Source organism: Phycodurus eques, chromosome 22, assembly GCF_024500275.1.
Source record: "Phycodurus eques isolate BA_2022a chromosome 22, UOR_Pequ_1.1, whole genome shotgun sequence".
NCBI lineage: Eukaryota > Metazoa > Chordata > Actinopteri > Syngnathiformes > Syngnathidae > Phycodurus > Phycodurus eques.
Window position 1 is genome coordinate 10480271 of NC_084546.1, and position 15570 is coordinate 10495840.

The 15570-nt window shown below is 44.0% G+C and overlaps 2 protein-coding genes across 4 annotated transcripts; one reads left to right on the plus strand and one right to left on the minus strand.

Moving 5' to 3' along the window:
- Nucleotides 1-887: 887 nt before the first annotated feature.
- LOC133397326 (zinc finger protein OZF-like) lies at nt 888-8826 on the minus strand. Its single transcript, XM_061668066.1, has 2 exons — nt 7719-8826; nt 888-2493 (listed from the first exon to the last, which is right to left on the minus strand). Exons 1-2 carry the CDS (start codon nt 7789-7791, stop codon nt 1148-1150), a joined length of 1419 nt encoding a protein of 472 aa, XP_061524050.1. The 5' UTR covers nt 7792-8826; the 3' UTR covers nt 888-1147.
- LOC133397332 (oocyte zinc finger protein XlCOF6.1-like) lies at nt 8541-11843 on the plus strand. 3 transcript variants are annotated; one of them, XM_061668076.1, is made up of 3 exons: nt 8541-9058; nt 9275-9358; nt 10451-11843. In XM_061668076.1, the coding sequence occupies exons 1-3, from the start codon at nt 9035-9037 to the stop codon at nt 11528-11530; spliced, it is 1188 nt and encodes a 395-aa protein (XP_061524060.1). In that variant the 5' UTR covers nt 8541-9034; the 3' UTR covers nt 11531-11843. The 3 variants fall into 3 exon arrangements, with proteins under 3 accessions (XP_061524060.1, XP_061524061.1, XP_061524062.1); XM_061668077.1 differs by lacking the exon at nt 9275-9358; XM_061668078.1 differs by lacking the exons at nt 8541-9058; nt 9275-9358 and adding an exon at nt 10084-10143.
- The last annotated feature ends 3727 nt before the right edge of the window (nt 11844-15570 follow it).

Consider the following 15570-nt stretch of genomic DNA (forward strand, 5'->3'; position numbering starts at 1 on the left):
TGAGCAATGTGTCCATTTAAATGTCTTGTTCATTTACTGTATATACTTGTGTACTGTATACTAAGTATGTTAAAAAAATATTCTCTATTCAGGCCATGTATTCTGATCAGTCAAGTCAAACCAACATTACAACATGACAGAAATAATGGGTGTTAACTTTCTGTAATTAAATGACTTTTTGGTCATTAAATTACTTCACACACACCGAAACGTTACAGCATGATTCAACAGAACGCCACCATGTTGACATACAACCGTTAGTGCTAGCACTAGCTTGCTAGGCTACATAATGTTTTGTTGGCTGCTTGTGACCCATATGGTATTAAAAGTACGTGAACATACCTCAAGCAATCCTTGAACGAGCGTCTTCTCCCGAGCACCGGTGACCACCACCGCTAGACGTTTTTCCTCATTTTGTTCTTTTTTGACCAACACAATACACACGTGAGCCAATGTTGTTGCCGTGGTAACGAGTGTATCCGGTCGCGTTTGGTTTGACAAAGCTCAGTGATCGTAAATGACTTCAAAAGACACGCAACAAGGCTAAATATAAACTAGCTTTTGGATTCAAATATACTGTATACGACGGGGACGCAGAGTAAATGTCTTTTGCGGAGCCGGCGAATTATGACATGAAAGCCGAGCAACCGATCAGCATAAAATACTAATTATCGGCCGATACCGATCAAGCCAATCAGATCGGTGGTGTAAGATCTATTTTTGTTACACATACAGTATGAGCTCCTACTTTAAGGCAATTGAGAACCTATTCTCAATTGCAATGCTGATCTGGCAGCAGACAGAAGAGTAGAACAAAGCAAAATAAAACAAATACAAACACATAATGTTATATAACACATTACATTACAAAATGTATGTCCATTTAATTCAGGATCACGGATGCACGTTTTCCATCTTACCCCAAAGAGTCAAAGTTTCCTTAGAGTCTATTTGATCAATTGTTCATTTATTTGATAGCAACATCACAAAAACATTAAACAAAGACGATGTGTTGCCGAAAGTGTTTTAGCAGGAATGCTAATTTGCAACGCTTGTCCACAGGAGGATTTTAAGAAGGTACATAGAATATAATCATCCTTGGTGCATCAATTGATGACACCTGCTCGGATGAGAAGCGAAACCTTCATTAATCACTGCTTTTCTCACCAACACACTTGTGCTTCTTAACCTGATACTTATGAGGGAATCTTTTGCCACAAACTGAGCAGGCAAAAGGTTTCTCACCAGTGTGTGTTCTTGTGTGAATTTTTAACGTCCCCTTCCGAGAGAATCTTTGGCCACAAACTAAGCAGGCGAAAGGTTTCTCACCAGTGTGTGTTCTTGTGTGAATTACTAAGTTTCTCTTATCAGATAATGTTTTGCCACAAACTGAGCATGAAAAGGGTTTCTCACCAGTGTGGGTTCTTGCGTGTAATGTCAAATGTGCATTTACAGAGAATTTTTTGCCACAAACTAAGCAGGCAAAAGGTTTCTCACCGGTGTGCGCTCTTGTGTGAATTTTTAAGGTTCCCTTCTGAGAGAATCTTTGGCCACAAACTGTGCAGGCAAAAGGTTTCTCACTGGTGTGTGTTCTTGTGTGAATGTTTAAGGTTCCCTTCTGAGAGAAACTTTGGCCACAAATTAAGCAGGCAAAAGGTTTCTCACCGGTGTGTGTTCTTGTGTGTGTTGTCAAATGTACCTTCTGAGAGAATCTTTGACCACAAATTACGCAGGTAAAAGGTTTCTCACCAGTGTGTGTTCTTGTGTGTGTTTTTAAATTTCTCCTCACTGTGAATCCTTGGCCACAAACTGAGCAGGAAAAGGTTTTCTCTCCTGTGTGTGTTATTGTGTGTCTTTTTAATTTTGCCTTCCGAGTGAATCTTTGACTGCAAAATGAGCAGGAAAAGAGTTTCTCTCCAGTATGTGTTCTTGCATGTATTGTTAAGTTTCCCTTTGCAGAAAATCTTTTACCACAAACTGAGCAGGCAAACGGTTTCTCACCAGTGTGCGTTCGCATGTGTCGTTTCAAATTGCTCTTGTAAGGAAATGTTTTCCCACACTGAGTACATTTCCATCGTTTGATGTCAGTGTGACATGTCATATCACCTTCAGACTGTTCATCATCATCGTAGTCTGAAGAGTGTGACGTCACGTCATCACTATCTGACAGTGGAGCTAAGAGTCTGTCTGCTTGTGATCCTCCACAGTGGTCTCCCTCACCTTCTGTTGCCTTGTGTTGACTTGAGCTGCGACTGCTGCTTGGAGGCTGCGCCCCTACGCTCGCCTCACTTGAACCTTCATCTTCCTCTTCACCATTCAAAGGGACACCAGTCAAAGGAATCTTAATGAATTGCTCCTGCTCTTCCTCTTTAATGTGTAGGAACTCTTCCTCCTCCTCCTCTTCGACGTGTTGAACCTCTTCATCCTCCTCTTCCTCTTTAATGTGGGGGGACTCTGGCTGCTGTTGATTTGGATGACAATTTTTATTGACGTCTGCAAGATAAAAGAAGACAAACACACATGGTTCAAATCCATTTTTTTTTTATAGTATTTGAAACCCCCTCGGTCCTCGACCCTGCGGACATGTTAGCCCCCCCCCACCAGAGATCCCTTCAAGGAGACGACGAGAACAATTAGCCTGCTGGGTTGCTAACCCGCGAGAGCTAGCGAACGTAATAAACAGTTAAAGGACCTAGTTAATGCGGGTGTCAGAGCGGGTTTCAGTACGTCAGTGTTGTTTCCTGGTCCAGACGCCCCACTCCTCCACCCTGCCTGCCCCCCAAGATTTTTACGCATGACACATACTCATCCCCTTTCTTTTAATGCACGACACATTTTGTTGTCGTCTTTTCCTATATTATTTCGTTACCTTTTCACTCTCTCCTTTGTTCTGTCTGTCACTCCCCTTTAAAAACGTTGTTTTGTCCGACTGAACGACTGTAATTATTAATAAATATCCATCAGAATACAAACAAAATACAGTGGAAGCTTAAAAAGTCCACTGTGACACAGTAAAACTGTTCTGGCATAAAAGGGATACAGATCTTCCTCGCTGCTTGACCTGACAGCCGAACAGGACAAAAAAAATAATGGTAAGGAAATTGTGACATGGTTGTGGGATTAAAAATGATGTCTGCAGAAAAAAAAATGTCCCCCAAAACTCACTCAGTTGTCATTTTAGGCTGGTTTTCTGATGAAATATTTTCAGCCAGTTTTATTTCCTGAGAAGTTGTCATTTTTGAGGTGAGGGGATTCCAATTGACAGCTAGGATATATGAAATATGAGTTAATACTGCCACTTTCCAGTGTAGTACACAGGTGTCAAACTGGTGGCCCGAGAGCCAGATTTGGCCCGCCACATCATTTTATGTGGCCCGCGAAACAAAATCAGGTGCATCCACTTCGTGTTTCTTGCTAAAATAGCAAAATTGCAAATTGTCATGACTTTTAAAAATATTTACATATTGCAAGCATTTTGTTTTACCGATCCTCTTTTTAAAATAAATGAAATAATACTGATAGTCAAAAAAGGCGGCACGGTGGACGACTGGTTAGAGCGTCTACCTCACAGTTCTGAGGACCGGGGTTCAATCCCCGGCCCCATCTGTGTGGAGTTTGCATGTTCTTCCCGTGCCTGCGTGGGTTTTCTGCATGTTAGTTTAATTGAGGACTCTAAATTGCCCGTAGGCGTGAATGTGCACGCGAATGGTTGCTTGTTGATGTGTGCCCTGCGATTGGCTGGCGACCAGTCCAGGCTATACCCCGCCTCCTGCCCGAAGATAGCTGGGATAGGCTCCAGCACGCCCGCGACCCTTGTCAGGATTAGCGGCTCAGATAATGGATGGATGGATGATAGTCAAACAAACAGTTTTTACTGGCTTCTGATTCCAGATATAAGGCGACCATTCATTCATATGGGTTTACAGCCATAACGGTCCTCCAAGAGTTCTTTTGGTACAATGTTTATTATACTTTTATGTGCAATACATTTTAATTCAATCAATATTTAAGTATCGTAAGTATCTTCTTCCTATATTTAAGTGCAGTGTTAATGTTCAAACTGTGCATAATTTTACAGTGTCTTAAAATAATAAATGATATACTGTAAATAAATACTTTTCAATATTTGTTATATTAAAGTATTTATCCCCTCCTTGAGCCGTCACCTTATCGTGGTGGAGGGGTTTGTGTGTCCCAATGATCCTAGGAGCTAAGTTGTCTGGGGCTTTATGCCCCTGGCAGGGTCACCTATGGCAAACAGGTCCTAGGTGAGACAAAGCACGGCTCAAAGACCCCTTATGATGACGACAAACAATGGACTCAGGTTTCCCTTGCCCGGCCGTGGGTCACTGGGCCCCCCCTCTGGAGCCAGACCTGGAGGTGGGGCTCGAAGGCGAGCGCCTGCACCCCGGCTGGGCACAGCCCGAAAGGGTAACATGGGTCCCCCTTCCTATGGGCTCACCAACTGTGGGAGGGGCCATAGGGGTCGGGTGCAGTGCGAGCTGGGCGGTGGCCGAAGGCAGGGACCTTGGTGAGCCGATCTCCGGATACAGAAGCTGGCTCTCGGGACGTGGAATGTAACCTCTCTGGCAGGGAATGAGTGTTTGAGGTCGAGAAGGTCCGACTAGATCTAGTCGGACTCGCCTCCAAACGCAGCTTGGGCTCTGGTACCAGTCCTCCCGAGAGGGGTTGGACTCTCTTCCACTCTGGAGTTGCCCATGGTGAGAGGCGCCGAGCAGGTGTGGGTATACTTATTGCTCCCCGGCTCAGAGCCTGTACGTTGGGGTTCACCCCGGTGGACGAGAGGGTAGCCTCCTTCCACCTTCGGGTGGGGGGACGGGTCCTGACTGTTGTTTGTGCCTATGCAGCAAACAGCAGTTCAGAGTACCAACCCATTTTGGAGTCCTTGGAGGGGGTGCTGGAGAGCGCTCCCGCTGGGGACTCCATCGTTCTGCTCGGGGACTTCAATGCTCACATGGGCAATGACAGTGACACTTGAAAGGGCGTGATTGGGAGGAACAGCCCCCGCGATCAGAACCCGAGCGGTGTTCTGTTATTGGACTTCAGTGCTCATCACGGATTGTCATAACGAACACCTCGGGCATGGGAGGAGCTCGGTGAGGCCATGGAGAAAGACTTCCGGACGGCTTAGAGGAAATTCTGGTCCATCATCCGGCGTCTCAGGAGGGGGAAGCAGTGCACCATCAACACTGTGTATAGTGGGGAAGGGCCGCTGCTGACCTCGACTCAGGACGTTGTGAGCCGGTGGGGAGAATACTTTGAAGACCCCCTCGATTCCACCCATGAGGAAGCAGAGTCTAGGTTCTATGAGGCGGGCTCTCCTGTCTCTGTGGTTGAGGTCAACGAGGTGGTTAAAAAGCTCCTCGGTGCAAAGGCCCCCGGGGGTGGATGAGATTCGCCCGGAGTTTCTCAAGGCTCTCGATGTTGTAGGCTGTCCTGGTTGACAACATGTCTGCAACATCGCGTGGACATCGGGGACAGTGCCTCAGGATTGGCAGACTGGGGGGACCGGAGGGTGTGTTCCAAGTACAGGGGGATCACACTCCTTAGCCTCCATGGTAAGGTCTATTCAGGGGTGCTGGAGAGGAGGGTCCGTTGGGAAGTTGAATCTCAAATTCAGGAGGAGCAGTGTGGTTTTCGTCCTGGCCGTGGAACAGTGGACCAGCTCCACACCCTCGGCAGGATCCTTAAGGGTCCATGGGAGTTCACCCAACCAGTCTACATGTGTTTTGAGGACTTGGAGAAGGCGTTCGACCGTGTCCTTCGGGGGGTCCTGTGGGGGGTGCTTCGGGGGTATGGTGTACCGTACCCCCTGATACGGGCTGATTGGTCCCTGTACGACCGGAGTCAGAGTTTGGTCCGCATATCCGGCAGTAAGTCGGACTCGTTTCCGGTGAAGGTTGGACTCCGCCAAGGCTGCCCTTTGTCACCGATTCTGTTCATAACTTTTATGGACAGAATTTCAAGGCGCAGCCGAGGCATAGAGGGGGTCCGGTTTGGTGGTCTCAGTATTGCATCTCTGCTTTTTGCAGATGATGTGGTTCTGTTGGCTTCATCAAGTCGTGACCTCCAACTCTCACTGGAGCAATTTGCAGCTGAGTGTGAAGCGACTGGGATGAGAATCAGCACCTCCAAATCTGATAGCATAGTCCTCAGTCGGAAAAGGGTGGCGTGCCCTCTCCAGGTCGGGGAAGAGATCCTGCCCCAAGTGGAGGAGTTCAAGTATCTTGGGGTCTTGTTCACGAGTGAGGGAAGAATGGAAAGAGAGATCGACAGGCGGATCGGTGCAGCGTCTGCAGTGATGCGGACTTTGCATCGGTCCGTTGTAGTAAAGAAGGAACTAAGCCGAAAGGCGAAGCTCTCAATTTACTGGTCGATCTACGTTTCTACCCTCACCTATGGCCACGAGCTGTGGGTCGTGACCGAAAGAACAAGATCCCGGATACAAGCGGCCGAAATTAGTTTCCTCCGCAGGGTCTCCGGGCTCTCCCTTAGAGACAGGGTGATAAGCTCGGTCATCCGGGAGGATCTCAGAGTAGAGCCGCTGCTCCTCCACATCGAGAGGAGCCAGATGAGGTGGCTGCGGCATCTGATTCGGATGCCTCCCGGTCGCCTCCCCGGTGAGGTGTTCCGGGCACGTCCCACCGGGAGGAGACCCGGGAACGAACCAGGACACGCTGGAGAGACTACATCCTTCGGCTGGCCTGGGAATGGCATGCGATCCCCGTGGAAGAGATGGATGAAGTGGCTGGGGAGAGGGAAGTCTGGGCGTCCCTGCTAAAGCTACTGCACCCGCGACCCGACCTCAGATAAGTGGTAGAAAATGGATGGATGGAGGTTTTTTTTAATGCTATTTTGCTCTTCAAAGTTAGCTCAGCCAGACCAATGTGACAAGTGTACTGTACCACACACACACTTATTTTGGTGTTTTTTGGACTACATTTGAAACCTTTGCAATTAGCATGGCTGACAACGGACGCGACGTTCGTCCCCCGCGGCTCGGCTTCGTATTTAGCCGCGTTACCTGTGGCTCGCAGGTCGCTGGGACCCCACAAAGTAGCATGCGACAAGCATTCCCCTTACACGAACAGGAGAAAGTAGCGAGGTTGGTCGACAATGAGGACGCTCCCTTTGGGTTAGTAGCCGCTAGCATAATGATGAAAAAGTCACGCGGTTCCCATAATTCATTGTGACATGCACATTGGAATTATTAAAATTAGTAAAAAATACATTTACCTTTGTTATTAATGTGTTTATGTTAACAGGAGCTGATTGAATATAGTTTATCTGTAGTGTAGGGTGTGTATAATAAAGTGGACAATGCACTAGAGGACATTGCTTGTAAATATTAAATGATTCTTGATCTGAAGTGTACACACTCGCATGCAACAGACAGTGATCAACGTGTGACATGTTATGTCAATAGTTTTATTTTGGTGAAAAAATATCGAAAATGTCCTTTCGGGCTATTTTCGGTGGTCGAGATTTCGGTGCATCACTACCCAGAACGTGCCTCCAGGGTACTTTGCCCCCACCCACAACACACACACAAACACACTTCTAAAGTTGTTTCCCATCGTGAAAAAAGTGTGAACGCCCTTCTCAAATTCGCATTTGTTTGCATAGTTTCCCACCATATGTGTATTTTAACGATACAAAGTAGTTACTAATCAACTGAGAGTAAGAAGTGTAAAAACCTGCTCGTCGCTCCTTCTCCTTTTTCACTTCACAAAGGTCCTCCTCGTAGTCTGCTACACTTCTTGCACGCATATTTATTATATATATATATTTGTGTGTGTGTGTGTGTGTGTGAACAAACGCGTCTCTTTATTAGCGGCTAACCAATGCTAAGCTAAGCCGAGATGCTTCAACGTGAACGGAGACGAGTTTATCCGGACACGGGCATTCAATAAATGATGTTTTAGTCTGGTAAAGTAGTGATGGGCGTCCTGTGTCGAGACTTAACTACGTTCGACACTAATTCGCGACGAATCAGCGAAACGCGTCTTGCCATCAAAACAAAACAGTAAGCTAGCGCATTTTGTGGCGGCTGCCTCGTACGTCACTTCCGGTACAGCTGTTCGGTTATTTATCTTTATTTATTTATTATGAAAAGACAACACCATGTGGTGGAATCTCGACTGCAAGCATTCGTGCTGACAGGACATCATTAATGTAGAATTATGACCAACTACCGGAGACAAATTCCTTGTGTGTTTTGGACATACTTGGCAAATAAAGATGATTCTGATTCTGATTAATGGGGAAGTGTGTGGTGTGTTTCGGTTCACTTTTGGGGAAAAAAAAGGACTTTGATATTTTCTGGGAAAATATTAGGGAAATTAGGGGATTGAAAGTCTCTGCAAAATTTAATGTATACAATATTTTAAACAGCTACATCGTCTTTATCTGCATTTGAGAGTGATGAATGATGACTTTTTTGGGGGGGTAAATATAGCATGTACGGTAGGTTATTATGCGCTGTGGCTCTGTTGCTTGAAATTTTCTGCCGTAAAGGATTTTGGGTAATGTATTTCCTTTCCCAAAGGTTGGTCAGGAGAAACCTTCGCCATAGGAGGCTTAAAGGATGCATACGGGCACCTTTCCGAAGCGTTTTTAGAATTCGAACGACTTATTAGCCGAGCACTTTCCGGCCAACTAAGAAAGGAAAAACAAGTTCCTGAGGAAAAACGAGTATCCGAAGAGGCCCGGAGATCGACAGACGAGCGAGATCACCAAATCTTCCAGAATTCGCACTGAACGTGCTGAAGTCTGACACATGACGTCCGTAGCCTCCTTTACTGGACTAACATATCACTCGTTCTATGTTCGTGTCCGGTTCAAGTCGTCTTGGTGCACGTTGAAGCGTCTCGGCCTAGCTTAGCCTAGCTTGCTAGCCGCTAACAGGAAACGGATGTTAGCCTCGAGTCGATAGCCAAACTAATGATGGCCCACGGAATGGCAGCGACACAAAGTGAAGCTTCATCGCTTCTCGGACAACAACGGTGTGCTAATGAGCGCTTTATTCATCAGAAAAGTAAGGAAACGCGCACCAACACGCGACACTTTACGGCACAATGTCGTTGTTATGATGTCGTAACACTTGTCGGAATACGGCATACGGCCGACGTGTGTAAATAATAGATGTCTATATACTATAATGAGTTATCTCTGTGGTGTAAATAACCAAAATAATAGAGGTAAATCAAAATCCATCCATCCATCCATTTTCTGAGCCGCTTCTCCTCACTAGGGTCGCGGGGGTGCTGGAGCCTATCCCAGCTGTCATCGGGCAGGAGGCGGTGTGTTGCTGAACTGGTTGCCAGCCAATCGCAGGGCACGTAGAAACAAACAACCATTCGCACTCACAGTCATGCCTACGGGCAATTTAGAGTCTCCAATAAATGCATGTTTTTGGGATGTGGGAGGAAACCGGAGTGCCCGGAGAAAACCCACTCAGGCACGGGGAGAACATACAAACTCCACACAGGCGGGGTCGGGGATTGAATCCGGGTCGTCAGAACTGTGAGGCCGACGCTCCAACCAGTCGGTCACCGTGCCGCCTGATTTAAAAGCAAAAAATAAAATATACTCAATAATTAAGGACAGACCTTATTTTAATGATTTCAGAGGCATTAAAAAAACTATCGTTTATCGTGATAGTTTTGGGGAAAATATATCGTCTTAAAAAATTGTTATAGTGACAGGCATAGTCATAATATTAAAATCATAAAAGACAAACAAGAGACACACAAAAAAAAATATGTGCACACACGCATACGGAAACACACACATGTACACACACTTGCTTAGCCTCCCTTCAGCATCCAATATTTATAGAAAATATACACAGTGTATAGTGAACACAACATCAAGGCACAAGATAAATTGGAATGTCAGTGCTAAGAAAATATTTGAATAACTTTGCAATTGATTCACTCTTTGAAGCATTATTAATGTGTGCAATTGCAATTCCTTGAGTTTAGTGAGTTTAAAGCTTTAATCCGCGATTTTTGGCGCCCCCCACTGCTGGAATTTAACATTACAACAACGCAGTCCGTCGCTTCGATATGACGTAGGCTGTGCCGAGTCCAGCTGTACCTGTCTCCCAACCTCTCCCAGGTGAATATACACTAATGACTAGATCAGACTACAGGATTTTAGCCCCGATATGGGCCCGATTAGCTATCGCAGGTGATTTCCCAGATCGGACCCGACATATTTTGTATGGAATGATAATTGTCAGGAACGATAAAACTTATTGTAGTGTGACATAATCCACGACCAACGATTTGGCCCTACGACGCCAAAATGAAAAGTCTAGCATGTTTGATTTTTTTGGGGGGCGATATCTTTACATCACAGAACATTAAAGTCACAACATGAGCATTTATCTTACCATTTTTTTTTGTCTCTTTGTGTCTTGCAGACGTCAATGAAGAGCTTCGTCCTGAGCGGAAGGAACACAAGCGCCCGAACATTAAAGGAAGAAGAGGCGCAAGAAGGGGCCTCCCATGTTAAAGAGGAAGAGGAGGATGAAGGGTCCTTTCACATTAAAGAGGAAGTGGAGGACGAAGAGGCGCGTCACATCAAAGAGGAAGAGGAGCCGCGGTCCCATTACATAAAAAAAGAGGAAGCGAAGGACATTACCAAGTTGCCAACAACTGGTGTCCCTTTGAAGAGTGAAGATGAACGTCAAAGTGAGGACAACAGAGGGGCGGAGCCTCCAAGCAGCAGCGGCTCAAGTCGACTCATGACAACAGAAGGTGATGGAGGCCACTGTGGAGGATCACAAGCAGACGGACTCTTCGCTCCACTATCAGATAGTGACGACACAATATCACACTCTCCTCACACTGATGATGATGAAGAGTCTGAAGGTGATATGACTTGTCACTCTGACAACAAACGCTTGAAGTGTTCTCAGTGTGGGGAAACGTTTTCTTATCAGAGCAAGTTGAAAAAACACATCAGAATACACACTGGAGAGAAACCCTTTGTCTGCTCAGTTTGCGGTAAAAGATTCTCTGAAAAGGGAAACTTAACAACACACACAAGAACACACACTGGTGAGAAACCTTTTGTTTGCTCAGTTTGTGGTCAAAGATTCTCTGATAAGGGAAGCTTAAGAAGACACACAAGAACACATACTGGAGAGAAACTTTTTTCCTGTTCCGTTTGTGGCCAAAGATTCTCTCAGAAGGGAACCTTAACAAAACACACACGAACGCACACTGGAGAGAAACCTTTTTCATGCTCCGTTTGTGGCCAAAGATTCTCTCAGAAGGGAACCTTAACAAAACACACACGAACGCACACTGGAGAGAAACCTTTTGCCTGCTCAGTTTGTGGCAAAAGATTCTCTGAAAAAGGAAACTTAAGAAAGCACACGAGAACGCACAATGGAGAGAGACCTTTTGTCTGCTCAGTTTGTGGCCAAAGTTTCTCGCAAAGCCACCATGTTAAGAGACACAAGTGTGTTGGTAGAGAGAATAGCAATGATCAATGAAGGTTTCGCCATCCAAGCAGGCTTCATCAGTTCTTCCACCAAGTATGATTTTATTCTATGTACCTTCCTAAAGGCCTCCTGTGGACATGTGTTGAGAATTAGCACTTAGACTTAAACACTTGTAGCAATACCTCTGCTTGGTCCAATGTTTTCTTTTTTTTTGTGCATATCAAATAAGCAAACGATTGAAATAGACCGTGAGGAAACTTGGACTCTTTAGGGTAAGCTGGACAACTGCATTTGTAATCCTGAAGAAAACGGACATAAAGCTGCTGCCGCCAGGCCCAATAAAAGCAATTTAGCGTGCAATGTCCTTTAACAGTGAAGTCTATTGACTTGTTTGTCTTCTTTGTTTCCCACCCCCTTATTTATTTTTTATTTTTTGCTTGTTTTGTGATTGCCTAATTGTCCCTTACCCATAGTGTCTCGTGAGTCGTGGCTACCTAAAAGGAAAAAAAGAGAACCCCAAAAGATGAAAAACTGTTCAAGACCCAGACCCTTTGTTTCTAAATCTATTAAATATGTTTGAAAATATGTACCCTTAACCTCCGGCCAATATACAAAATAAACATTTGATATAGGATATCTACTGTCATGAACACAAATTCTATCCAAAATAAGTGTCAAAACATAGAAGCAGAACACAACTAAGTCACACAAAAAAATCAATATTGATTCCTCATCGTCACTAGCTTTTGGACAAATGTGAGAGACGTGACTTAATGAATTATTGTGGCCATACTGTTAAAAACGTAGCCTCTGGCGACATTCACACTTCAGTTGAATTCCGATTTTTTTTCACTCATCTGATTTTTTTTTCATGACGATGTAAACAGTAGTGGTGTAAACGATTCCTTCATTATATCGATGTATCGATTTATATTCCTACGATCCGACTGGTTCGATCTGTGCTAGGCAAGTTACCCTTCCGGACGTAAATGTGTCGGTTTCAAATGTTTTAAAAGGTAATCGATCGATTGTCTTGATAGTGGGAAATAACGCACTGCATTTAAGCCTGGCAGGCTTTATATGAAGGTGCGTGTGTGTTGTATTTCCAAGAAAAAAATGCTTGCAATTCCTCTTCGCTTTATTTTTCAGCCGTTAGTACGTTGTCAAGGCTACTTTCATCTTTGTCGTCTCTTCGTTGTTTCCTTTCTTTGCCTCAAATCTAGGCACTCATATCCGTAGTGCCCCTAGTGGTTGGACGTAACGCCACAGTTGTGTGTGTGTGTTGTTTTTCGGTCTGGCGGATGGCAGATGATCGAGGAGGCACGCGAGAATGTTGCAGGCTCACGTTTGTGTTACAAAGAGCAGGTTTGTTCGATAGTTTAGCTATGTATTATTAACACTATTCCTAAAAGCTTTTCCTCATGAAAACCCCATAGTGTTTTGTTTTAGCCATTAATATTTAACTATTAAGAACAGGGATTCTCAAACTTTGAGTCCAGTTAGAGACCCCCTCTAACATCAATTAAACATCTTTTTTCAAGGGACAAAAAAAAAAAAAAAGAAAAACTGGCTCGACAAGTACAATCAAAGCTGAAGTAATATACATAATTAATAGTCGGTTGCTGTTCCCCCTTTTGTTTTATTGCAAAGCAATACAATCAATCGACTTTTATTCAGCAGACTCATAGTCCATTGGCAATAAAAAAAACACAGTATGGTACTTAAAAAGACAAAAGTGAAATTACATCAGAAAAATCGTTATATTGATGGATCATAATCAGTTTTTACCCGATTCCTTTACAAGACGACAACCATCCAAGAAATTTCACCTACACTGTCCAGTATGCAGGTATTTATTTCACAGTCACACTGGATGAACATTTGGCTGAAAAGGTACTGAATTGATTTCCGGCCACTGAATCGTTTCGGATCATATCGTCCTCAAAGGACCAATACTGAGACTGTTTCTCCCCGCAATCCTGTAGATACAGCGATCGGTAATATTTCTTTGGGGGTCGATATAAAAATTGTAACAAGAATGTTTCAGAAAGATGCCATCTCCATTCCACGTGTTGTATCATACTGGAGTTGCTTTGTAAATGATATTCAGTGGAAAAACATCTGGTCTAGCCCAAATAAATGCCTTATTACAAACAAGGTAAACTGACCCCCCGGCATTTGCTTATTTTGTAGACAGTTTGTATACTGAATGTTTTTTTGTACATACTCTATGTAGTATATGATTCGGGCTCCACCTCCCCAACGTGGCAGGCGAGACACAAACAAAACCAAACAAACAACTGAAAATGTCTTGTTTTCCGACATGCTGAGCTCTTTTTTTGTTGTTGTCTGTAGCACACAATACTCCCCTTAAGTGATGGTGGCCCACATCGGGGGACCCACATAAATTGCTCTTTATGCTAGCGACAGTAATATCGACAATAAAAGTTAGGCGAGTAACCAAATGCCAAAAATCAATTGCTTTTAATGGTCACATGGTCTACAGTCGGGTAAGAAAATGCAAAACAAACAAACTAAAAAATGACTGCTTAGGTTTTGCATGAACAGCTACGTATTTTAATCGTATTTGAAAGAGATCCACAAATTTGGCGCAAAGCAGAATCTTCTTTGCAACAAATTCATCCACTAATGTTGAAAGCATCCAGTATGGATGTGAAAAGTAGAAATTCTGGTGGTGTTTTATGTGGATGTAAAGGCTTTGTCAGATGAAATGTCCAACTGCAGCCAAAGGCTCATCATCGTCAGCTGGACCTGGATGAATGCGTGTCAAAAATGGCTTCGACTTTAGTTCACGCTTTTTTTGAAGCGTAACATTACACTTCCCTGTATGACTGCATTCTCCACCTGAAATGTAAATATATACACATAACTATCATTCATCATCAGAGGTGGGTTACATTTTCACTTCAGCAACTTGAGAAATTGTACTTTTAAGGGTAATTTCAATGCAAAGTACTTTTTACTTGAGTATTGTTGTTCTAATACTATTGTCAGTTGTACCTGTGTACAGTACATTATTATGAAATGAAAATGATCATGGCTAGCTGAAGAATCAACATTTACCTTCCAAAGGATAGCAGCGGCGTGAATATTATTATTATTTTTTACTCGATTTTCAAAACGACTCGTTCGTAGCTCTAGAAATAAACCTTACGTTAGGTTAAATAGAACCCACCGGGCAGGTTCGGTGGTTACGCTGGCACCACCTTTGACCGGTCCGGTCCAGACTCAGACTGACAACACAGCACGGAGCCACAATGTAGAGAACGTAAACTTTATTAAAACACTTTGAGTTAAAAGCAACTTCGAGGCAGGGAGGGGAAATAGACAGGCCGACATTTTAACATTTTCCTCGCAAAACCTCCCCTTTCCCACCAATCGGCTGCCAATACTGCATACTGTACTAAAAGAGCTAAGATAGTTCATGCAACTGAAAAATACGTAAACAATAGAACATGAATTATGTTCCAGCAGTCCTCATCTTCCAGCTTTAGAGTTGTGGGCAAACTTTGATGGCTAACTGCACGCTACGCTGGAAGAACTGGGTCCATTATGAATGAGGAAGTGGCAATTTCGCCGGGTGGCTACTGCATGGAACAAGGACGCTCGGTGTTCAGATAGTGGGGGACGCCAAGGAGATGCCCGAACCTCTTGACGTCACGAGAATAGTTTTTAGCCCCACCCACAAAATCAGGAAAATGTAAAAGCTGAATAAAAGTTTCAAGCCATATCTCAACAATTCAGTACTATATTGTTCTCAGACTTTACACATGTTTTCTGCGCTTTTCTTCAAACATATTTAAAGTATTTAGAAACAAAACAAGGATTTATGTTTTGGTGCACTTTAAGACTGACCCGCGACAATACATTACAAAATACATGTCATTTATTTCATGATCACATATGCAGTTTTCAATCTGACTCGAAAGAGTTTCCTCACCGTCTATTTCAATTAATGGTTTGCTTATTTGACATGCACATCACAAAAACATTACACAAGGCAGATGTATTGCTACAAGTGTTGCTGTCCACAAGATGCCATTAAGAAGATACACAGAATACAATCATCC

Excerpts from the sequence above, each read along its gene's own strand:
- LOC133397326 (XM_061668066.1), bottom strand. The coding sequence starts at position 7,791 with ATGCGTGCAAGAAGTGTAGCAGACTACGAGGAGGACCTTTGTGAAGTG. Across the intron at positions 2,494-7,718 it reads GGAGAAGGAGCGACGAGCAG|ACGTCAATAAAAATTGTCAT; the intron begins GTTTTTACACTT and ends TTTATCTTGCAG.
- LOC133397332 (XM_061668076.1), top strand. The coding sequence starts at position 9,035 with ATGAGCGCTTTATTCATCAGAAAA. Across the intron at positions 9,059-9,274 it reads GCGCTTTATTCATCAGAAAA|GGTCGCGGGGGTGCTGGAGC; the intron begins GTAAGGAAACGC and ends TCTCCTCACTAG. Across the intron at positions 9,359-10,450 it reads GGTTGCCAGCCAATCGCAGG|ACGTCAATGAAGAGCTTCGT; the intron begins GCACGTAGAAAC and ends TGTGTCTTGCAG.